The sequence below is a fragment of the Tursiops truncatus genome, chromosome 5, assembly GCF_011762595.2.
Source record: "Tursiops truncatus isolate mTurTru1 chromosome 5, mTurTru1.mat.Y, whole genome shotgun sequence".
Classification (NCBI taxonomy): Eukaryota; Metazoa; Chordata; class Mammalia; order Artiodactyla; family Delphinidae; genus Tursiops; species Tursiops truncatus.
Window position 1 is genome coordinate 89,987,199 of NC_047038.1, and position 24,047 is coordinate 90,011,245.

General features: G+C 39.8%; 1 protein-coding gene across 4 annotated transcripts in view; it reads left to right on the forward strand.

The window, feature by feature from the left end:
• MTHFD2L (methylenetetrahydrofolate dehydrogenase (NADP+ dependent) 2 like) overlaps positions 1-24,047 on the forward strand; it is a 138,198-nt gene that overhangs the window by 103,924 nt on the left and 10,227 nt on the right. For 2 of the 4 annotated variants that reach the window (XR_012332034.1, XR_012332032.1), the window contains 2 exons: positions 6,557-6,682; positions 21,458-21,765. Coding sequence is in view for 1 of the 4 variants with exons in the window: in XM_019932716.3 (XP_019788275.2) it covers positions 6,557-6,682 (126 nt within the window). In the remaining 3 variants the exon portion in view is untranslated. Of the gene's footprint in view, positions 1-6,556; positions 6,683-21,452; positions 21,766-24,047 lie in introns of all 4 variants that reach the window. The other 2 variants (XR_012332033.1, XM_019932716.3) reach the window with 2 other exon arrangements.

A 24,047-nucleotide genomic window follows, 5' to 3' on the forward strand; every position in this document is an offset into this window, starting at 1 on the left:
AGCTTTCAGCTCAGTATGGGACTAGATCTTAAAACCAATTCAACTTTCCATGTTTCTGGTGGGGGGGGGGGGCGTAGTTAATTTTATGAAGTAATTGCATTTCGGGGATTTTTCTAGCCAGCCAGGAGGTAAAAGGAACAAGCCAGAGGAAATGGAGAAACATAGGCTGGGGGAAGAGAAATAATAGGATAAAAGCTATTAGATTTGCACTGAGATTTGGAGGAATCTAAAAGAGAGACTATTTTTAGTTTTTCACCTTTTGCTTGCCTTGGCCAAGACATCTTTTAAGGGAACAATTTTGGAATCTAAATGCCTTTGGATACTTCCTCAAAAATATAAAAAATGCGGCTTCCCTGATTGCACAGTGGTTGAGAGTCCGCCTGCCTATGCAGGGGACACGGGTTTGCGCCCCGGTCCGGGAAGATCCCACGTGCCGCGGAGCGGCTGGGCCCGTGAGCCATGGCCACTGAGCCTGTGCGTCTGGAGCCTGTGCTCCGCAACGGGAAAGGCCACAACAGTGAGAGGCCTGTGTACCTCAAAAAAAAAAAAAAAAAATATATATATATATATATATATATATATATATATATATATGTAATGCAGACCATTAGATGTTTGGAATAATATTCCATTATGTTCTATGGCACCTCTCAAAAGAACACTTGTTCACATCAGAAGTTCCTCAAAATGTCTATTATAATTCTAAATTATCCTTGGTTAAATGATGCCATTTACAAAGGTAAGTATAAGAATTTGGGATATTGTGCAAATACATGTAAGAAGCAGGAGTCTACATCAGAGGTTGAAAGTGCCGCTTCTTTCCCTGGTCCCTCAGCACCCTGCCCCCACCTTGGCCTAGTAGCTGGCCAGTTTCCAGCTGCAAACTTGACTAATTTACAGTTCCCTGCAGATGGAAAGATTTGGAGAGATTTCACCAACAAAACAAGAGAAGACTGAGGCCAAGTTCTCATAAAATGTTGCTAAGTGACCTGAGGCAAAGATTTTCCACAGGATTTTCCAAAATTCAAGAGACACTTTCTCAATTTTTCAGTCCTCAGGGTCATTTTGAGGAATGGATTTATCCAGCTTACTCCCATCCCCTCCCTGTGAACTCTTCCCTTGTAGATATACAGAAAAAGATGACAGCGACAGAGACAAATTGTGCTGTAATAACACTGATTTCCACCAAGGACAAAAGTTATTTAACTGAACAAATAATCAAAGGATTCCTAAAATGAATTTCTTATTTAAAGAAGACAAAATAAACTCAGCATTTGAGGAGCTTTAATGAAAAGAAATCAGAGTTTGGACTCAATGCAAAACTTACCTCATCATCCCAGTCACAGAGGCCAGCAGCTCCCTTTACCAGCAAGAGGCTCAAGGGACCACAGAGGCAACCATGGTTTCCAAGTTGAGGTCCTGGACCATGGCCAAGAGAAGTTCTTGACTAGATTTTCACAGGTCCCCAGTATTGTTGAATACTTGGCTTCTCCCAAATATCACCCAAACAATCCATTGATAAGACAAATCTGAGTTTAGGTTACAGAAGCATGGGAGAACACTGTCTTGACAGTCACATAGGAGCAGTGGTGTGCTGGAGCTAGCTTCTATCAGCCTGTGAAGGATCCTGAACATCTCTTCCCAATTCTGTGTTCAGTGATGTCACCTCGGTAGCTTGAAGTCAGCCATGGTAGGAGTACGTATACCACAGAAATCATCAAATTCCACAAATCAGGGATCCCCCCCCCCAGGGAGCCACTTTACCTTAGTAACATCTCGGGGTGTGAAAGCAAAGTTGAGATATTTAAGAGATGTTGAAGTTTGTTTTAAGGCAAGTCTCTTAATGTGAAAGTTTGATTAGGATTAGGTAAGGATCATAATATAAAAGTTTAGGATTGGCAGACACAACAAGGAGAGAATTTAATTAAAGCAAGGATTTCCAAGAGTCTTGAAAATTTTGATACTATCTGTTGAAAAGTCAAACAGTTTGATGTTAATTAAAATGAGTCTTTCAATATGTTCTTGAGACAATAAAATTACTTGAAACTTTTATCTTTCTGAGCAAGAGTTTCCTGGAATAATAAAGTCATGTTGATGAAGACAGTGAAATAGTAAAATCATACTAATGTATACAGTAAGCTATGTGGGTGTGGATGGTTTCAGTTCTCACATATAATGCTTGAGCCTTCAAATTATATAAGAATTAAGGATAGGTTTCTATGGAATTATCACATCAAAAAAAAAAAGCTCATAGGAAATGTTCACTTGAAGGTACTATTCATTTTCAACTTTAACAAAAAGCAAAAAATTTTTTTTCTGACTTCACATTCTACTGGTATCTAATGTCTTTTCTTTTCCAAATATATAAATAGTTTTTAATGATATTTCACTTTTATCAAACGATAATTTAAATATGTTGCAATTGTATATTTGGGGAAATAAATACATCATGTCTAAGAAATTTCTTTTCAGTGTCCTTAAAGACACAATTAATGAGCAACTTTACACGTCCAAGCATTTGTCTCTAGAAGACAACAATATAAGTGGACAACTTAGAGTATTTAACAGATCTGAAGTAGACATCATACATGCCTATTTGTTATCATTTCAACTAAGTACAATTTGCATTATTTCTTTCTTTTCTTTAGTAGAATAAAAGGTCAGAAGTCTACAAGGGTTCAGAAATGAATGTTAAAGAAGAAAGAAAAAATTTTTAAAAAATTTTTCTAGACAAAAGAGAATGTTTAAATCATAGAACTGGAAAGCCTCATTAACCTTACCAATTCAATCTCTTCTTTACCCTATTGTGAATATTTCTAATGAAGAATAAGGACAGTATTTCTCTTTGTGGCTTATTTTATTACTCTTAAAATTCTCTATATTGAGCTAAAATCTATTCCCTTCCTTTGTCCCTTCATTCTTCCTTCTGAAAATATACAAAGTAAATCTACTCCCTATTCAGTTTAACATATTGGAGACACTGTCGCAATTATTGGGTTTTGATTGTTTTTAGTTTTTTTGGTTTTCTTCCCCTGAGATAGGCAGCCTGAGTTTATTCAACCATTCCTCTATTTCAGAGATATTCGGTGTGTGGACCAGTACTGATCCATACTGTTTCTTACCCTCTGGGAACTATAATCATAGGTCCACAACAAGATAAGGAAATGTGGCAGAATATAAGTCAACATACTGCTTTCTTCATTGAAAAAGTCTTGCTATGAAGAAATAAAGCTAGCTGAATTCAACAGCTTGTTTAGTGATACAGTTGCTTTACATTGTGGCACAAGCTTTTTCATCTTATCAAAGACTGACGGTAAACAGTTGAACCAGTTAATTTGATAGCACTGGCTCCATATGACATGATTTCTGATCCATTCTAATCGTTCTTCTCTAGACCAGCCTCTAGAATACAACCAACATTTCCAGAGAGAATCTGCTGAAAATATAGTGGAAAACATTACATCCCTGTATCTGGACACTATTTGTCTTAACATAGCCTAATAGTTTTTAATGAGTTTTTAATCAAGTAAAGCAACTGATCAGAATTGTACATGTAACCCCTTTCTAATTCTTATTGCTGTTTATAGTCCTTTATTCCAAAGTGGCTACCTATTAGCTATTCTACCCAACTTTGTGTCATTTGCTAATATGGGCTATGCAGCTTTAGCTGTGTAAAACACAAAAAACAAAAAAAAACCCAAACTCAGTCACTTTAAACAACCACCTTTTAAAAAAAATTTCTCATGAGTCTGGTTCGGCTGGTCAGTTATGGTGACCTTGGCTCATTTCTTCTGACCTTGACTTGGCTTGTTCAAGCATCTGCCTTCAGCTGGTGTTGGCTAGTTGACTGATGAAAATGGCCTCCACTGAAACAACTCAGCTCTCTTCACAGGATTTGAACCTGTCAGTTGGTTAGCTTGTACTTGTTCTCAAGGCTATGACAGGGTTCCAAAAAAGACAGGAAGCACACAAGACCTCTGTAAGGATCAGTCCCATCTCTGCCATAAAGTAGAGCAGGGAAAGGTGGAAAATGGACCTGGAGGAAGACAAAGATAAAGCAAACATTATAATGCCAGTGTGTTCTTCGAAGTTCTTCATACAAAATTTGAAAATGGCACTGAAAAATAGTTTTCATGGAAGACCTCAATAGACCTTTTTAACGAATGCATTGATAAACCATTTCAGAATATGTTATTTAAACAGTCATGACTGTACCAATGAGAGCTTTTATACAGCCCACATTTTTCCGTCATGTTAATAAGGGTTCAGTGAAAAATTCTGTCAAATGTGATGCTGCAGTTCAGAAATCATCATAGTTTTCTGAACATAAATGATCATCACTGCATTATTTATAATAGCAAAATATTGGAAAGAGTGTGCAGGAATGAATGACTTATGGTAATTCATATAATAAATTATTTCATGTAGTTTTAAAATTTCAAATAATTGATAAAATAGGAAAAAGTTCACAGTTTAATTTTAATGCAAAGTGGTAAGATATACAATGAAGCATGGTGCAAAAAAATTACAGGCTTTTATATCTAATGTAGAAGTATTTTGAAATCCTAGAAAGAAATACAATAAAAATATACTTCTTGTCTTTGGATGGCAAGATTATAATGATTTTTGTTTTACTCTTAAACTTTTAAATATTTTTCAGATTTTCTGCAATGGACATATGTAACATCATCATCAGAAAAAAATGCATTCAGGTTTTTTCCATTTTGTAATTTTCCTGGGAATTAAAATCAAGCTCACATTCCCCTCTTTTCTGAAAATTGTGCACTTGACCATTCCCAGTTGATATTTTCTGAGATATTGTACTGAACAATTCTAATTAGGAGGGAGATCTGGATCTTTCTCAAAAGCATAGTAGCTGGATTTTAATAACTATTTCATCAACATTTTGATTTTAAAAATATTTCCTGCAGTCATAATCAATTATGGTTTCTTTTTCTATTGAATGCCAAGAAGAAACAGGATTTTATGACTATCTTTAGAGCAATACTCAATATCGATGCTAGAACTGGTAAAAAGGAAGAAGTTCTATGGGATAGGATAGGAAAGCAAGAGAAAAAATATATCTCAAACATTGATGCCATCTTGGTTGTATCATTATGTGGCTGCGGAACCTATCAGCTAGCTACAACTGTTTTGGCACTGTTTCTTTATAGCCTTTCAATTCTTACTAGTAGTAAAAATCATATGCCACAAGGTGACATTCAAACCATCTGGAATGCTTAAATGAATATTCAGATGCTAGAAGAAAGCGTCTGCCAACACAACAACAGGTAACCCTTTTCCAGCAAGGGATGTAGCAAGTGAAAGTGAGTACATCACCCACCAGACAAAATGTCCACCAGAGGCATTCTGGTGGAGTAAAGATGGACACTCAAATTCTTTGATTCTCCTCCCACTGAGAAATGGCATCTCCATCCCTCCTTTTAAATCTAAGTGGATTCTGTCACTGCCTGCCCAATAGAATATGACAGAAGTGACACTGTTCCAGGTTCCAGTCTTAAGTGACGGGCGCCTGCTATTTCCTATCACTTGGAACACTCACTCTTGGAAGCCAGCTGCCAGGTTGTGAGAAGCCCAAGCTGCATGGAGAGGCCACACCCACGTGCTCCATTGGACAGCCCCCGCTGAGCTCAGCCACCATGAGCATCAGCCGTAGCCCTGTGAGTGCGCCACCTCGGACAACCAGCTGCATCACAGCTTTAGATGACTTCAGCCGCAGCCACAAGAAGATCCATCCAGCTGAGCTCAGTCAACTCACACAGCTGTGGAACATAATAATTAGTTGTTGTTTTAAGACACGAAGTTTGGGAATGGTTTGTTAATTTATAACCAAAAAATTGGAACACTAGCCATTGTTAGCTGGTACTGTTGTGCCTGAAATAAAATTTGAAAAGAGTTATAAAATATAGATGATGACATAACATCTCTGTAGAGCTATCTTTCAAACTTGAATGGAGAAATAGTGAGTAGAGCTAACTGTTTATTACACCATTCCAAGTCATATACAGACATAATGAATCAAAGAAACCAAGAAAAAAATAAATATAAAGCTCAAGATAGCCTTTCATGTTTGGAGTGGATGAGATAATACTTTGTATTCAGCACTTTACAGTTTACCACAACCCTGAGGAATATGAATTATTAGCATTTTCACTTTTTTTCTTTTTATCCTTCCTCCCTCCCTCTCTTCCTTCTCTCCACCTCCATCTTCCAAGTTGTTTTCACTCCACTCACCCTCAGCAGGAGCCTGTTTCATCTCCATAATCTTCCCATGCTATTTATAGTACGTGAAATACAAAATGCTGCTCAAGTGGGTGTCCATTTGGAGAAATGCTTTGGTAAGAAATTGCTTTGGTAAGCAATCTCTAAGGTGACAGGGTAAATCCTGGCAGGATTTCACCCAGAGATGCCCCCATGTGCTACCTTTCCATGACAGTAAAAACATTAGATGTATAAACTAATGTATAAATTTTGTTATACTCAAGGACAAAGCTCAAGTATTTTCCAGTGTTTTACCACTCTGTTTTGCTTTCAGGTATTCCAAAGTTGATTACATCTGATATGGTTAAAGAAGGTGCTGCTGTAATTGATGTGGGTATCAACTATGTCCATGACCCAATGACAGGAAAGACAAAATTAGTTGGAGACGTGGACTTTGAAGGTAGTAAACTATATCTCTCTTTTTTTTTTAATTTATTTTTTTTATTTTTTTAACTACATCTCTTTTGATAAGTGAAGAAAAACAAAGATTCTATGCTGCATGTTTTGATAGTAGAAAGAGAAACTTTCCCTTCGGCATTATTATCAACGATTACATTAACCTTTCCTCTGAGGGAAAAGAGTTTAATGACAATTACATATTTCCTTCCTTCCTTCTGCCTGACTTCCTTCCTTCACTGCTTTCTTCCTATCTTCCTTCCCCCTTTCTTTCAGCCCTTCCTTCTATCCTTCCTTTCCTCCTTCTTTCCCTCCTTGGGAGAAAAATATAATTGTACCATTATTATTTAGTTTTAAGATGAAATTCCTTATAGTGCATTTTTTTAATGAAACAATTCAGCCGGCCTTTTATAGTGAGCATTATTTTGACTTTTGGGATTGTGTCTCTATACCTCCTCATCCATGCTCTATACTCAGCCATTCACTCTCGGAGCGAGAAGACATCTTAGGGTGTGTTTGCTAACTCTATATTTCAGATCTAGACAGTTACCTGGATAATTCAAGTCAACATTCTTCACTTGTGTTTTAAAGAGGATAAGAAAAAGGAGCTAGGCTAACATTTCCATGGCCAATGAAGGAGATAAAGCACCCATTGTGTAGTAATAAAAAAATTTCCAACCCGATGCCGTATCTCTACAGATGAGGAAACCAACTGCAAGATAGATATATTTTTAGATGCCTGATCCCCCAATCCAATTTTACTTCCAATATCTTTGTCAGATACTTACCTGCATTCAGGTTTTCAGTATAGTCTAGGAATCTTAGATGTCTAATACTACAGGCATATAATAAAGTGGAGATATTTTCATATTAGAAATATTTTATATATTCGATTGATCATTCTGGCCAAAAAATCAGGGCCATGCGAGAACTTCCTTAAGTTATAGGTGTGTCTTTATAGACAAATTGAAAGGAACAATGGTGCTCTTTCTAAAATAATTCAAATTTTACATTTTCTCTTGGAATCTAGTCATCAGCTGATGGTTTGCCTGAGTCCTAGCATGGTGTGGAATACAAATGAATATGCAGGGACTCAGAAGTGTCCTTCTGAGTAAGGTATTGGCCCCATGTATGTGAGAATCCAGGGTGCATCAGGGACCAGGTCCAGGTAGGCAAGGTGAGCCTGGTGCTAAAAAGAAAAGAAAAAAAAAAAGAAAACCTGAGAACAAAATACTCTGGGGACAGAATGGTGAAGAGAGCAAAGTACAGATGGACCTTATCATCTGCTGCCCTCATAGGCTGTCATTCGCAGGGCGCTGCCAGCCTAGCAGGGTGGCTCTCCAAGTGAACATGCGTGTCTGTCTGTATGTGTGTGTGTTATGTGTACGTGTTGAACTCTTTAGGAAATGACCTTTTTTCTTTATTTCATTTTTTCATGTTCAATCACTAATGTCAGATGTCAATAATATATTTGAATTTCTCAACTTGAAAGAGTAAGGGTACATTTCATTTTAAAATGTATTTTATTTCTGACCTTATTTCTTATTCTTTTGCACTGTCGTTCTGCTTCATGATTACATTTTAGTTACCAGGTTTATTGCAAAATCGCCACACACTTATGATGCACCCAGGTGGCACAGACAACACATAATAACCAGCTCGAGGCAAGAAAAGCAGGGATGTTAACAGCTCTCAACCTTGACTGTGCTTGTGGGGCACGCTCACTCAGCAGTTGGCAATGTTTTATAAGACCCTTCTCTTATATGATGTTTCATTGGTCTCAGATCATTTCCATGCATTCTTATGTTTAGCTAAGAATTTTTTTTTGCTTGTAAGGGTATTATGAAAACATTAAAAATGAGCATTTTGGGGTGGGTGCACATGCTAAGTCACACATGGATATGCAATCTCTTGGTAGTATCTATTCAATTAAATTTCAGTTATGTGTATCTAAGTATATAATGAAACAAAAAAGGAAATGACCATGAGAGACAAAGATATAAGATGAGCAGGAAAGAGCATTGGGCTGGGAGACTGAAGAGATGCTCTTAGACCTAGTATGGCAACCTGATAATTTTGCAACCTTTCTGGCCATCAGAGTTGTTATCAGTTAAATGATAACAGTGTTGGCAACGGCTCCTTCCAGCTCTAACACTTGGTGCATCTTGGACATTCAGCTGAGTGTTACCACATGATTGTGTAAAAACACAGCAACTTTCAGAAAGTCCGGTTTTTCTGACCCTATCATAAATGACGCCCATGTGACTGATAATATTACTCTTGTTGCCCTGCTGGTTTATGGAACCAGAGCCCTAAGGAAGACCTGGACTTGGTAAAGAAAGCCTTGTCGGTGAGGCCATGACTCAGCCACCCAGAGGAGCACGCAAGTGATAGGTTTTGACATGCTGCTCTTCAGGTCGTTGATCAGGACTTAACTTGAGGTGTGGGATGATCCTGCAGCTGAGAGGGAGGAGCTTTCACGTGGGTTCTGATGCAAAACTTACAGGTAGTGTTTGGCTGTAAATTGCCACAGGGAGTGTGGCTGCTTTGTGAGTATCAGTGAAAGTTTCACTATAACCATAGCCAAGACAGATAAAACAGATACAGGTAAAATCCAGTGCTGAAGTAACTTGTCCTTGCAGAAATCTTTAGCTCACTAATAAAGGAAACAACATGGCCTATTTCAAGTAGATTACTTGGATGGGAATGATTTTTAAAGAAAGATTTCATCCATGACCTCATTTGGGCACTGTTGGAAATATGTAAATAACTGCAAATTATTTTACAAATTCAATGATTTATAAAGCCAGGAGTCATTTAATCTATTTTATTTCTAAGAAAATATAGATGCCTATTTGTATTCTTCATTATTAGATATTTTAGCTTCAATTTTAAATCAGTCTTCTCTCTAAGAAGAGTGATACTTTATATCAAATACAACATGAAGATTGCATCACCCTTACTATAGTTCTTGACAAAAGGAAATAAAAAAACACGCTAAATATTTCCTTTTGACTTTAAGGACAGGTTTTTTGTTTTGGTTGAGATATAATTTCCTCTAGACCACCTCTTCCTTCATCTGCTAGGGTTTCCTGCTCTTATTTCCTGCTCTCATAGCTAGTGTTTCTGTAGTGCTTACAGTGTGCTAGGTATTGTTCTCAGGCTTTTACATATGATAACCCTATAACCCTATGATAACCCTATCATTTTACATATGATAACCCTATAATTGTTTAATTTTGATTCAGTTATTATGACAACCCTATAAGGTAGGTATTGTTATGCCAACTACAAATTGGCGCTTGCCATCTGCCTCTAAAGGATTAAGTCAAGAGCTGCTGCAGTTGCTGACCTTCAACACCCCCTGAGAGGAGTTCAGGGTGGAGATCAGGAATGAGGCACTCTGTACTCTGGGAAAAACTGGCAGAACAGGTCTTCAGATAGAGATTTGCAGGAGAAGATTTTATGAGCCCAATTCTTGCATCTCCTCGTATCTAGAGAAGCACTAAAACCCTTCATGGTGATGCCTGCTCGTGACTAGCAGTAACCTTCACGAGACTGGCAGCAACCTTGTGCAAACAATATGTGCTTGATTGCATGTACTCCCCCTTCACCAGAATCACTGACCTCCCCCCCCCCCCGCATCTTTAAATCAGTTTCTCAGAGCTTTCCAAAATTCTGTCTCCTGGGCTATAGTCCTCATTTTGCCCCAAATTAAACTTAACTCGCAACTCTCACGTTGTTTATTTTTTTTTCAGTTGACAGTTATTATGCCGCACTTTGCAGAGGCACACAAAGCCTGGGCATCTTGCCTGAGAGGACATAGCACAGGGGGCACTGTGGGTTTGTAGCCACTCATCATTTTTACCCTCTATTTTCTCGACTATCCTATATTTCACTTGGTTAATACTTTCCTTTCAGGACGTTGAATTATTTCTTTTATCCCCCGCCCACCTTATGTATAATAGCAGGTTTTAAAGTGCCTAAACAACAGTATTGGTGTACAACAGTCCTCACTTTGCATGGTTCTGATATACACAAATTTCAATTACCACGGATTAGCTAAATAACACCAGTCCCCCAATAGAGTGATGTGAATTTCAGTTAATAATTGCATCAAGTGCAAACTTCTCTGCTAGCTCTTTGGGGCACACATCATTATGTCAGTAACAAATGTGCATCATGATCTTGTGACCAATCATACCACTTCTTTCAAAGTCTGTGGGCGATTGGTCATGGCACATCTGTTATTCAGTTCAGACAGCAAAGTGTGTAGTTCTGTTGACTGTGGTAAACCACGTAACATTTTGCAAAAATAGATCATGCAAAGAGAGAACTGCCAGCAAAGAAATGAAAAGTGATAATTCTGAAAGTGAAATTTGAAATAGCTGACCATGGGATGTTGACAGTGCCACTGTTTGCCATTTGAGACTCTAGATATACAGCCAGATGAACTTATCGACATAAATGAGGAAAGTGGTTGTTACTGAAAGGATGACAGTGTCCCAGAGGAAGTGACACTGGCATAAAACTCTACATTAAAGGAACTCTCAGAGATATTTCATGACATGAGAAAGGGCAAAGACAAAATGTTGGAAGTGGATCCAAACTTAGAAAGGAATCTGACAATTCATCAAGTCATAAAAGAGGTACTAGCTCTGTGTTATAAGGTATACGACCAGGGGAAGAAAAGCACTATTCAAACTATTCTGCATAAGATTTTTACAGATAAAGAAAACACTTGGATTCTCAATGTTTCTAATGTTTAAATTATGGTATAATAAATAAATACTAGTTTTACTATAATTTTCAATTCTCTACACATTTATAAACCACAGTAAGAGAGTTTTTAGTGTTTTGACAAAAAATTTTTAAAGGTCGTTGAGCAAATGTAATATCCCCCCATTGATTATTAAGATTACATGGCACTGTTTCAGCTTGCACAGTCATTTTTATGATCTTACATTACTGTAAAAAGTGAGCCCTCCCTGCATTTATCTCTATGTTCAATAAAATTCATGAAATTAGTGGTCATATAGTTCAAATTCATATCCACTGTCATAATCACCTCTACTACACGATTATTCAATTGTGTTTGATTACAGTTTCTCAGTATTACTACCCATGGAGGTTATGCAGTGTTGGAGGCATCGTTTGCTTAGCACCTTTTCTAGGAAATCCACACTCGTGCTTTTGCTCAAAATAGATCCAAGTTAGGCCTCTGTGCAACACCATTCCTCTCTGGGTGCTCTGAGGAATTAATAAAGCCTTAAAGTTATGACTAAAGTGCTATCTTGTTTTGTATTGAACCTCAGTTATAGAACTCAAGATAGCTCATCATTGCTTCCAGCATCTGACAGGTGCTTACTGCTACCTTTCAATTACTTGAACATGCCTCCCCTCTTCAATTTAAGACATTACAAGAAGAAACGGTATTTTAAAACATCAGTGATAAAATCACTGGGTATGTCGAAAAATTGTTTTTCATTACAAACAATCATAAAATAAATAATCTTCTGAAAACCTTAAATTTGCTAATATAGATTTAAAACAAAACAAAACAATGAGGCGTACCCACTTTCACTTGGAATTTCTTTTAATCGTTTTGGTTGGTAGCTTTGAAAGGAAATTCATACATTCCTAACAAAGAAGGCTGTATTCTCATGAAACAGAAATAAGAGATGATGTGGTATGAGGTGTAAACTGCTTCTTCTGAGTAATGAGCTGGAAAACAGTCTATGGGCCAGGACTCAGAAGCGCATAATTACAATGCTTTTATAACAGCCATTCACTGAATGGATTTGGTCAGCTGAACAATCTAATTAATGACTTCCTATGCTGTTACTTCAGCTAAGCTTGTTCACATTGGTGAACAGTCATATGCCTCATTTACACCTTGTAGATAACACACAGATACGTCTGTGGAAGCTTCAATAGCTTTGCTTCAGTTTTGTGATGAATTCTGCAGGGATTGAGGTGGACAAGGACAAGACATTCCTTGTCTTCAATTCTTCCATCCCTGACCGCTCTGCTCCACTTACTGGTCTGTAAGAAAGCAGGGAGTAAGACGATGCTGGGAAGAACTGGTGAGAAGAAAGCAAAGAGATGGGCAGGAGGAACAGTGTGTAGCGCTTTTCTCAGAATCAGAATAGGCGGGGTTAATGTCTAAGCATGATTCTCTTTGCTGACTTAAACTTATAGGATAGTAAATAGAAATTATAGAGGTAAGTCTAAAGGTACATATATTGTTAATGGAACTGATTTAAATTATCAGAATAAAGAAGCCACGTTTGATGTGTCTAATCCTCTAACACAACCAATAGTTTTTTTTTATAACTACAGTTGCTTCTAGACATTTTGTGTATGCCTATTTTACATACTTTGAGGAATATATGACTTATGCACTTAAATTTTTATCAGTCATTTTCCATGCTGAGGTCCTAGTTCATGGTTATGTTCAGTGAATATATCATGGTTTGCCTCGCCACTTCTCTCTTGTGAAATGCTTGTTTCCCTTTTTTCCCCCTCTAAGTATTATACTAGAGTATAGCTTAAGCTGCTATAGCAAAGGGACACCAAAATACATGAACTCAACAGAATAGTTTAGTTCATTCTCATAAAAGTCCAGAGTTAGGCAGACAATCAGCTCTGCTTCACTCAGGGATACTGGTTTCATCCATCTTACTTTTTATATCAGTTTGACAGAACTGCCGTAACTAAGTACCACAGACTGCGTGGCTTAAACGACAGAAATTTATTTCACATAATTCGGGAGGCTAGAAGTCAGAAATCAAGGTGTGGCCAGGGTTATTTCTTCTAATGCCTCTCTCCTTGGCTTATAGGTGGTCATCTTCCCCCTGTATCTTCACATCATCTTCCTTCTGTACATGCCTATGTCCAAATTTCCTTTCTTATAAGGACACCAGTCATATTGGATGAAGGCCTACACCAATGGCCTTGTTTTAACTTAATTACCTCTTGAAAGACCCTCTCTCCAAATACAGTGACATTCTGAGGTACTGAGGTTGACTTCAACGTATGAATTTTGGGGGGACACCATTCAGCCCGTAACACTATTCCACTTGAGCATTGTTATCCACACAGTTGAACTGCCTCCTCATCCATGGTTCCTTCCATGGAGGTGAAAGAGAGACGAAGGCAAGTGACTTCCCTTTTGAGAAAATTGAACTGGAAGATGCACGTATCATTTCTGCTAGCATCCTATTGACCTGAACATAGTCACATGGCTGCTCCTATGTGGGAGTAAAAAAGATGTGGAATTTATAGTCTCTAGATGGGCACCATATTGGGTGAATAACAACCCATTCTGTATATAAGAACTTGAAGACCAATCTCTTACTTGGGAAAAAAAAAGATTTCTTCATCCAGCATCCATATACCATTCAGTCTATTCTAACTTCATTCTGTTATGAAAACCTCAGGGACAATCTCATCATCGTCTGCTTGCTTTTCAGTCAGTTTCAAAGCATGAGCTGCTTGGTTTTTCCCTAGGGGGTTAGTGGATGCCTAGTGTCAGCGAAGTTATGTCTTGACTCAGTTCTTACAGGATTAACTCTGATCTCTCTGTAGGTAAAGGATATGTAGATTTGCAACAGAATGTGCATAGTCAGGATAGCCTCATCAAACTATCTGGTTCTAACTACACTCATTTTTATTATTCAATCATTGGTAGAGACTAGACACTTTTTGACTACTTCATGCAATGTCAAAAATTATATCAAGACCTTTTGGGGCTTCCATTTTTCATAACTCCACCTTTACTGACCTTATTTTCAGGCTCTTGATTATTACTGATGTTTTCAGTAGCCCTTCTAATTCACTAGGCTATACTTTTTATTGAAGTGTATGTCATGCAATATGTCCAGAAGTTGGAAAAACAACAAAGGGAGCAGGTCAGGAGACAGTCCTTGGCCCAGGGACCATCTCCAACATGTCCTGAGAAGGAAAGGCCCATGACTTACTACTTATTTTGACTGGTAAGAAAGAGAAACCTACAAAGTGAGATGTGGCAGGAGAGCAGGAGGCCTTCAGGGTGGTATGCTGGGAGGAAAGCCAGCTGGCTCAGGTCCACAAGCTTCCCTCTACCCCTGCTGGTCTCACAGTGGCACACAAACTGAGAAAGGGCTCCCAGAGTGTCCCAGGCCAGGTTAAGGGTAAAGCTGGGACACCAGATAAATGGGATAGCAACAGAGATTTGGTTAGCCAAGGCTGAATTGGGCCGTGTCAGCCAAGAGGTGGGCAGGGGGCCACAGTGTAGGGGCCTGACTCAGACTCAGGGCCCCCGGCCTCGGGAGATGGAGCTATTGCCATAGCCACGAGGCTCTTCTGAAGACCAAGGGCCAGGCCTGGGCACAGCCTACAGAGACCCCAGTCGTGGGGGCAATGGTACTTTAAGGCAGCCCGAGTCGAGAAGGCCTGGGTCATACTTGTAGGAACTGGGGACAAGCCTATGAGAAAGCTCTTGGCTACTGTTCCTGGGGCCCAGGGCTGCACAGGGTCCCAAAGACCCATGTTTCTCCTGGTTCAAGTGTTAAGACTTTTTGCATATGCCCAGCCAGGCAAGGTGAGATACCTGCTGTTAGAACACAGCCTGTGCATATATACCCAGAAGTGGGATTGTTGGATCTATTTTTAATTTTTTTTTTTTTTTTTTGCTGTACGTGGGCCTCTCACTGTTGTGGCCTCTCCCGTTGTGGAGCACAGGCTCCGGACGCGCAGGCTCAGCGGCCATGGCTCACGGGCCTAGCCGCCCCGCGGCACGTGGGATCTTCCCGGACCGGGGCACGAACCCGTGTCCCCTGCATCGGCAGGCGGAATCACAACCACTGCACCACCAGGGAAGCCCTCTATTTTTAATTTTTTGAGGAAATCCATCCTGTTTTCAACAGTGGTTGTACCAATTTACATTCTAACAGTGCACGTGTTCCCTTTTCTCCTCATCTTCACTAAAACTTATTTCTTGTCTTTTTGATAGTAGCCATTCTAACAAGTGTGAGGTGGTATCTCACTGTGGTTTTGATTTGCATTTCACTGATGATTAGTGATGTTCAGCAATATTTAATGTACCTTTGGCCACTTGTATGGTTTCTTTGGGAAAATATCCATTCAGTTCCTTGGCCCATTGTTTTAATTGGGTTGTTTGGGGTTTTTTTTTGCTACTGAGGTGTATGAGTTCTTTATATATTTTGGTTATTAATCCCGTATCCAATATGTGGTTTGCAAATATTTTCTCCTATTCTGTAAGTTGCCTTTTCATTTTTTTTTTTTAAAGAAGATGTGGGGTTAGGAGTATATTAATTTCATTTTATTTATTTTTGCTGTGTTGGGTCTTCGTTTCTATGTGAGGGCTTTCTCTAGTTGTGGCAAGCAGGGGCCACTCTTCATCGCGGTGCACAGGCCTCTCACTGTCGCGGCCTCTCTTGTTGTGAAGCACAGGCTCCAGATGTGCAGGCTCAGTAGTTGTGGCTTACAGGCCCAGTTGCTCCGCGGCATGTGGGATCCTCCCAGACCAGGGCTCGAATCCGTGTCCCCTGCATTAGCAGGCAGATTCTCAACCACTGCGCCACCAGGGAAGCCCTGCCTTTTCATTTTGTTGTTACTTTTTCTGTACTGGAGGTTTTTAGTTTAATGTTGTCCCACTTGTTGATTTTTACTTTTGTTGCTTGTGCTTTGGTGTCATATCCAAAAAATTCTTGCTAAGACCAATGTTAAGGAGCTTCTTCCCTATGTTTTCTTCTGGGAGTTTTATGGTATCAGGTCTTAAATAGACTTTAATCCATTTCAAGTTAATTTTTGTGAGGCTGCGAGAAAGGGCCCCAATTTCATTTTTCTTCATGTGGTTATCCCGTTTTCCTAGCATTGTTTGTTGAAGAGACTATCCTTTTCCCATTGAGTATTCTTGTCTCCCTTGTCAAATATTAGTTGACCCTGTATGTGGGGTTTATTTCCGACTTCTCAATTCTCTTCCGTTGGTCTGTGTGTCTATTTTTATGCTGGTACAGTACTGCTTTCATGACTGTAGCTTTGTAATATAGTGTGAAGTCAGGGCGTGTGATGCCCCCATCTTTGTTCTCAGCACTGCTTTAGCTATTCAGGGTCTTCTGTGTTTTCATACAAATTTTAGGATTTTTTTTTCTATTTCTGTGAAAAATGCCATTGAAATTTTGGTAGAGATTTAACCAAATATATAAATGGCTTTGGGTAGTATGGACATTTAAAAAATATTAATTCCTCCAGTCCATGAACATGGAATATCTTTCTGTTTATTTGCGTCTTCTTCAATTTCTTTCCTCAAAGTCTTGCAGTTTTCATTGTACAGATCTTTCATTTCCTTGGTTAAGTTTATTCCTAAGTATTTTATTGTTTTATGAAGCTATTGTGAGCAGAATAGTTTCATTATTTCATTTTAAGATATTTCATTGTTATTGTATAGAAACATAACTGATTTCTGTATGTTTATTTTATGAGCAATCCCACTTCTGGTATATATCCAAAGGAAATGAAAATAGGATATCAAAAAGATATGTCATGTTTATTGCAGTTTTATTCACAAAAGATATGGAAATAACCTGTGTCCCTTAATAGGTTAATGGATAAAGAAGATGTGATATATATACAATGGAATTATTATATAACCATAAGAAGGAAATCCGGCCATTTGCAACAACATGGATAGATCTTGAAGGCGTTATGCTAGTGAGATAAGCCAGACAGAGAAAGAAAAATACTCTATGCTCTCACTTATATGTGGAATCTAAAAAAGCTGAACTATAGACACAGAGTTGGATGGTGGTTACTAGGGGCTGGGTGGGAGAATTGGGGAGATGTTAAAGGATACAAACTTGCAACTAGAAGATAAGTAAGTTCTGAAGATCTAATGCACAGCATAATGATATAGTCAACAATACTACATTATAAACTTCAAACTTGCTAAAAGACCAGTTGTTCTCGCCACAAAAAAAGAAATTATAATTCTGTGACGTGATAAAGGTGTTAACTAAACTTACAGTGGTAATCATATTGCAATATATAAATGTATCAAATTAACAGGTTTGTACACATTAAACTTACACAATGTCAACCATATCTCAATACATTTTTGTTTAAAAGAACACGGCATGCAGGATCTTAGGTTCGGCCTGAGGCACAGTGCAGGCAGGGATGGGGACAGGGACTCTCATACCTGGGCTTCTGCTCCTCAGTGCGCTGCTCGCCCTTCGGATCCTCCTTTGGGGTCCTGTGTGCTACCCTGCTGGGCACCCTCCTGTGAACAGTCTGGGAAGGCAGTGGGGCCAAGTGCCCTCCTGCGGCTGGGTTAGCTTCACAGGGAGGCAGGACCAGCACCAGCTCACTAAGCTACCAAGGAAAACATTTTTCATGATGGAGTCTGTGCTTGAACTCGGGGAGGGATTTGTGGATGAAGAGTGGTTGGTCCTAGGGAGGGAGGGAAGAGGGGGTATCTAGCCCAGCCACCCTGGGAAAGTAAGAAGAAAGAGAAGGCCAAACCTTGAGCTGGCCTGTCCATCTACTCCAGGCCTATAACCCACTCGTTTCTTAAACTGCCCCAGGAACGAGACACGTCCAGCCTTGGAGGGGAGACAACAGCTGAGCCCACCCCTGGCAGTGATTTCTCTCTGGCCCACAATTCCCTGCACAGTAGAGGCGTAGGGGTTCTCTGGCCCCTCACAATGACCCTTTCTAAAAAATGCTGAGGAGGACAGTGGGAAGAGGAGGGGCTGCTCAGGGTCCTCTCAGGAATTCCTGGAGGCCAGAGAGGAACTGTGGGATGGGATACAGGAGGGGGTGGGAGATGCTATGTGTCAGGCATTGTCATAGGCACTTGGGATGCAACAGTGGCAGAAATAGGCCAAGTCCTTCCCCAAAAGTAGCTTACATTCTGGTTGGAGAAGACAGATAATAAACAAATTATACATATACTATATTAGGCAGCATTTAATGTTACAAAAATAAAACAAGAAAAGGGGGGCTATAGATTTATGGAGTGAGGTTGTTTAGAAAGGGTCGTCAGAGAAAGCTAACTGCTGACCTGGACAAAGTGAGGGAGAGAGCCATGTGGATATATAGGGGAGAAACAATCCAGACGCATGGAACACCTTGAGGTGCAGTGTGGCTGCTGGTTTTAATAAGCTGAAGAAGGCCACTGTAACTGGGACAGAATAAATAGGGGGAAGAATGCTCAGATATAAACTCAACGAGGTAGCAGTAGGGGTGCCACATCATGACCAGCCTTACAGACCATGGAAAGGAATTTGAATTTTACTTTAAGTGCAATGGAAAGCCATTGGAGGATTTGGGCCAAAGACATGGTATTTTTGCATTTTAACAGGATAACCCTGGTTTTCTGAATGGCAAATAGACCTTAGAGAAGTGAGGATATAAATTGGGTGCCTGTTAAGAGCCCATTGTAATTATCCAGGTAAGAAATTATCCAAGATGGGGTGTGGCCCATGGTGGTAATGGGTGAAAGTATTAAGAGGTAGTTAGATCGTGGATAAAATTTAAAAGGAGAGTTAGAATGGTTGGCTAAATGATTAGATATAAAAGGAAGAGGAGAATTATTTATGACTCTAAGAGTTTTCAAATAGGTAAGAGTGAAGGTACCTGTTCTAGAATCCTTTTGAGATAAGTCTGAAAGGATCAATGAATTTCATCTATTTATGTGTATATAGGGCAGAAAGTGGGAGAAGAAAAAGGGGCTCTTTCCACGTGGAGGGAACAGCAGATCAAAGGCAAGGAGGAAAAATTACAAAAGGCCTTATGTACTCAATAATAGGTCCAACATTGTTGAATGAGGAAAGTATGATATTCTTTTTTTTTTTTAACATCTTTATTGGGGTATAATTGCTTTACAATGGTGTGTTAGTTTCTGCTTTATAACAAAGTGAATCAGTTATACATATACATATGTTCCCATATCTCTTCCCTCTTGCGTCTCCCCTCCCCCCCACCCTCCCTATCCCACCCCTCCAGGCAGTCACAAAGCACCGAGCTGATATCCCTGTGCTATGCGGCTGCTTCCCACTAGCTATATACCTTACTTTTGGTAGTGTATATATGTCCATGCCTATCTCTCGCTTTGTCACAGCTCACCCTTCCCTCTCCCCATATCCTCAAGTCCGTTCTCCAGTAGGTCTGTGTCTTTATTCCTGTCTTACCCCTAGGTTCTTCATGACATTTTTTTTTCTTAAATTCCATATATATGTGTTAGCATACGGTATCTGTCTTTCTCTTTCTGACTTACTTCACTGTGTATGACAGACTCTGGGTCCATCCACCTCATTACAAATAGCTCAATTTCGTTTCCTTTTATGGCTGAGTAATATTCCATTGTATACATGTACCACATCTTCTTTATCCATTTATCCGATGATGGGCACTTAGGTTGTCTCCATCTCCGGGCTATCGTAAATAGAGCTGCGATGAACATTTTGGTACATGACTCTTTTTGAATTATGGTTTTCTCAGGGTATATGCCCAGGAGTGGGATTGCTGGGTCAAATGGTAGTTCTATTTGTAGTTTTTTAAGGAACCTACATACTGTTCTCCATAGTGGCTCTACCAATTCACAGTCCCACCAGCAGTGCAGGAGTGTTCCCTTTTCTCCACACCCTCTCCAGCATTTATTCTTTCCAGATTTTTTGGATGATGGCCATTCTTACCTGGTGTGAGATGATATCTCATTGTAGTTTTGATTTGCATTTCTCTAATGATTAATGATGTTGAGCATTCTTCATGTGTTTTTTGGCAGTCAGTATATCTTCTTTGGAGAAATGTCTATTCAGACCTAGAGACACATACAGACTGAAAGTAAGGGGATGATATTCTAAATAACTGTGATTTGGCCCCGAATAGCTGTAGCTTTACCATGATTTCTTCAAAAGAATCTCCACTGGACAAATCTCTCCTAGAGCAAAAAGAACCTTATAATTTGGGACTTCCATCTGGTCAGAATTATTCCTCAAAATTCCAACCCAACAGTCAAATATGAGGACAGAAGAGGATCTAGAATTACATAGAAGGTACCATTCTTCTGAGAAACTACTATAAAGGAAACTAGTATAAAACTCCCAGAGTGCTTTTTTTTTTGGGGGGGGGGGGTACGCGGGCCTCTCACTGTTGTGGCCTCTCCCGCTGCGGAGCACAGGCTCCGGACGCGCAGGCTCAGCGGCCATGGCTCACGGGCCCAGCCGCTCTGTGGCATGTGGGATCTTCCCGGACCAGGGCACGAAACCCGTGTCCCCTGCATCGGCAGGCGGACTCTCAACCACTGCGCCACCAGGGAAGCCCTCCCAGAGTGCTTTTAAAGCAGCTTTTCGTCTGTATTTTCGCTTCTTTTACTACACTTGCTTGCAGATGTCTTATTTATGCACAGTACTGTACATTCAAAACCTGAGAGTTACCTTTTACTCCATGCTGTTTTTATATTATATACAACCTTTCATAAAAGATTATGATTTGGAGTTAGGGTGATTTAGGTTTGAATTCTAGCTCTGTTGCTTAAAACAATTATGATCTTGGCAAATCACTTCACCTCTCTGAGACTTGATTTTATCATCTGAAAAACTGAGATAAATAATACCTATCTTATAGAGTTGTTATGAAGATCAAATGAAATAATCACCTCACCTGAGCTCATGTATGTGACTTGCTGAGCATAATACCTGGCAGAAAACAGTGTATGTTTGTGTTTGTGTACATGCACATTGTTCAGCCTTTCTCTCCATTCCCACTAGAGCAGCAGTCCCCAACTTTTTTGGCACCAGGGACCAGTTCCAGTTTTGTGGAAGACAGTTTTTCCATGGACAAGGGAGGAAGATGGTTCAGGCGGTAACTCGAGCGATGGGGAGCGGCAGATGAAGCTTCACTCACTCGCCCACCGCTCATCTCCTGCTGTGCGGCCTGGTTCCTAACAGGCCATGGACCGGTCTGCGGCCCAGGGATTGGGGACCCCTTCACTAGAGCACTAATCCAGAAAAATGTAACTTCACATTTCAATTACCACCCAGCTCCTCATTACTTTTCTGGCCTCAGCTCTCTTCTGATCAGGTATGTTTTCACCCAGCAGTCATATGAATAACTTTAAAGCACTCATGCTTATCCCCATCTTCTCCAAACTCCTGTAGTAGATCTCAGTCTGCCTCTATTCTTTTTGCTTTTAATCCTATACTACCTTGCACTTTTATTTAGTTGTTCCCTACTAAATTGTATGCCTCTGTAACGTAAGCTTCTTGTCCTACATTTCTTTTTGTCTCCTCCATCCCATACCAGGTCTCAGCCTTCTTAGTCATATCATTGGTCATTTGTATGATCATCCTCGATACTTATAAATCTCTTGTGTCACTCGTACATTACAGAAGCAATTCCTTATAGTTGCCCTAATGGGAACAAAATCTCCCACTCAAGGTGGCATCCAACACATTATTAATCTACAGCAACCCAGATTCAGTAGTGATACATCCATTGAGTCATACATTGATTTGGTCAGCACATATTTCTCACTCAACACACCTTCCAGGTACTAGGGATATAGCCATGCACAGAGAGACAAAGTCCCTGCTCTCACGGAACTTATATTCTCTAGATTATATGTCAAGGTAAGCTTCTTTTGGAAGTGGTTTTGGTACCACTTATTCCAAATGTGTGTTCTACAACAGGGGTCCCAACCCCTGGGCTGTGGACTGGTAGCAGTCCTCCGGCCTGTTAGGAACCGGGCCTCACAGCAGGAGGTGAGCGGCGGGCGGGGGAGCGAAGCTTCATCTGCCGCTCCCCATCGCTCCCCATTGCTCACATTACCACCTGAATCATCACCCCCATTACCACCTGAACCATTCCCCGCCCCCACACTCATCCCCCACCCTGTGGAAAAATTGTCTTCCACAAAACTGGTCCCTGGTGCCAAAAAGATTGGGGACCGCTGTTCTACAAGATGGGAAAGTAAGAGCATGTTACCAGTTTCTAAGGAAGTAAGACTGTTTTGGAATGACATCACTTTTAGAGAACTATTAATCTGTGATGACATTGTAAAGAACCAGAATTAGACTGGCTCTCTACCAACTCAGCTTCTGTGTTAATCATTTTAATTTGATGATATGTGTCTTAGTCAGTTTGGGCTGCTATAACAAATGACCATAGACTGGGTGGCATAACCAACAAGCATTTATTTCTTACACTTCTGGACACTGGAAGTCCAAGATCAGAGTGTCATCACAGTCAGGTTCTGGTGAGAACCCTTCTGAATTACAGACAGCTAATTTCTCATTGTATCTTCACATGGCACAAAAAGCTAGAGTTCTCTGGGGTCTTTTTTTCTAAAGAGTATTAATTCCATTCATGAGGTTGGAACCCTCATGACCCCTAATCATCTCCCAAAGGCCCCGCCTCCTAATACCATCACACTGGAGGGTAGGATTTCAACATATGAATTTTGAGGAACACAAATATTCAGTCAATAACAATACGGTTGATCAGTCCCACTCAAAATATCAGCTTTTTGTGGTAAATGATTACAAGGTAGCTCAAAAGTTCAGCTTTAGTATAAAAGAAGATCTAACACTGTAGCCCAGAGGTGATCTCTTCCAGTCATTTTTTAAAAAGCTGATGGAAATTGGCAAAAGCCTCTGTTAGAGAGACTATTACTAATACTGTGGTGATAGTGCTACATATGTCATTTCAGAAAGCAGGTAGAGCCACTGATGGTCACTATGAAACCCCTACCAGTGAGCCAGTTGCCACCTTGTTACTTACAACATGGGCAAGATGCTTACTGTGAAGTCTATGTCTTTGAAATCAGGTCAACCTTTAGAGACATACTTTTTAGTAGAACGTATTTGACATTGAATGATCTATCTTTTTAGAGAAGAGTGAAAGTTGAAGCACAAAAAGGCCGTCTACCAGAACAGGAGAAGTGCCTGATGCCTCTGCAAGTCTTTCTTCTTCTTTTATACTGAAGGATGAGATTTCTTTCTTCTTTTTTTTTTTTTTTGTAGTTGTTTCTCAGGACCTTTTAAAAATAAAAGTATCTATGGAAGGGAAATTTTATCTCCTAGTGTCTTGGGTTGATCATGACAGACTACTGGGATCAAGACCCTGCCAAGAGATTTTGAGAAGACTCCAAACAGCCTATCTAGTTTATAGATTTGCCACTCTATTGTACAGATGTTCAGAAGCTTGAGGAAAAGGATTGGGGAGGAAAGTAAAAGGATTGGGGAGAATGACAGGAGTAAATGATAATCTTTTGTAAAGGAAGTCATGAAAGGAAGATATTTTTAGTTATGTTGATAGAGTACTAGAAATATCCTAGCAGTGATTCCCTACTCCTGCCCACCAAA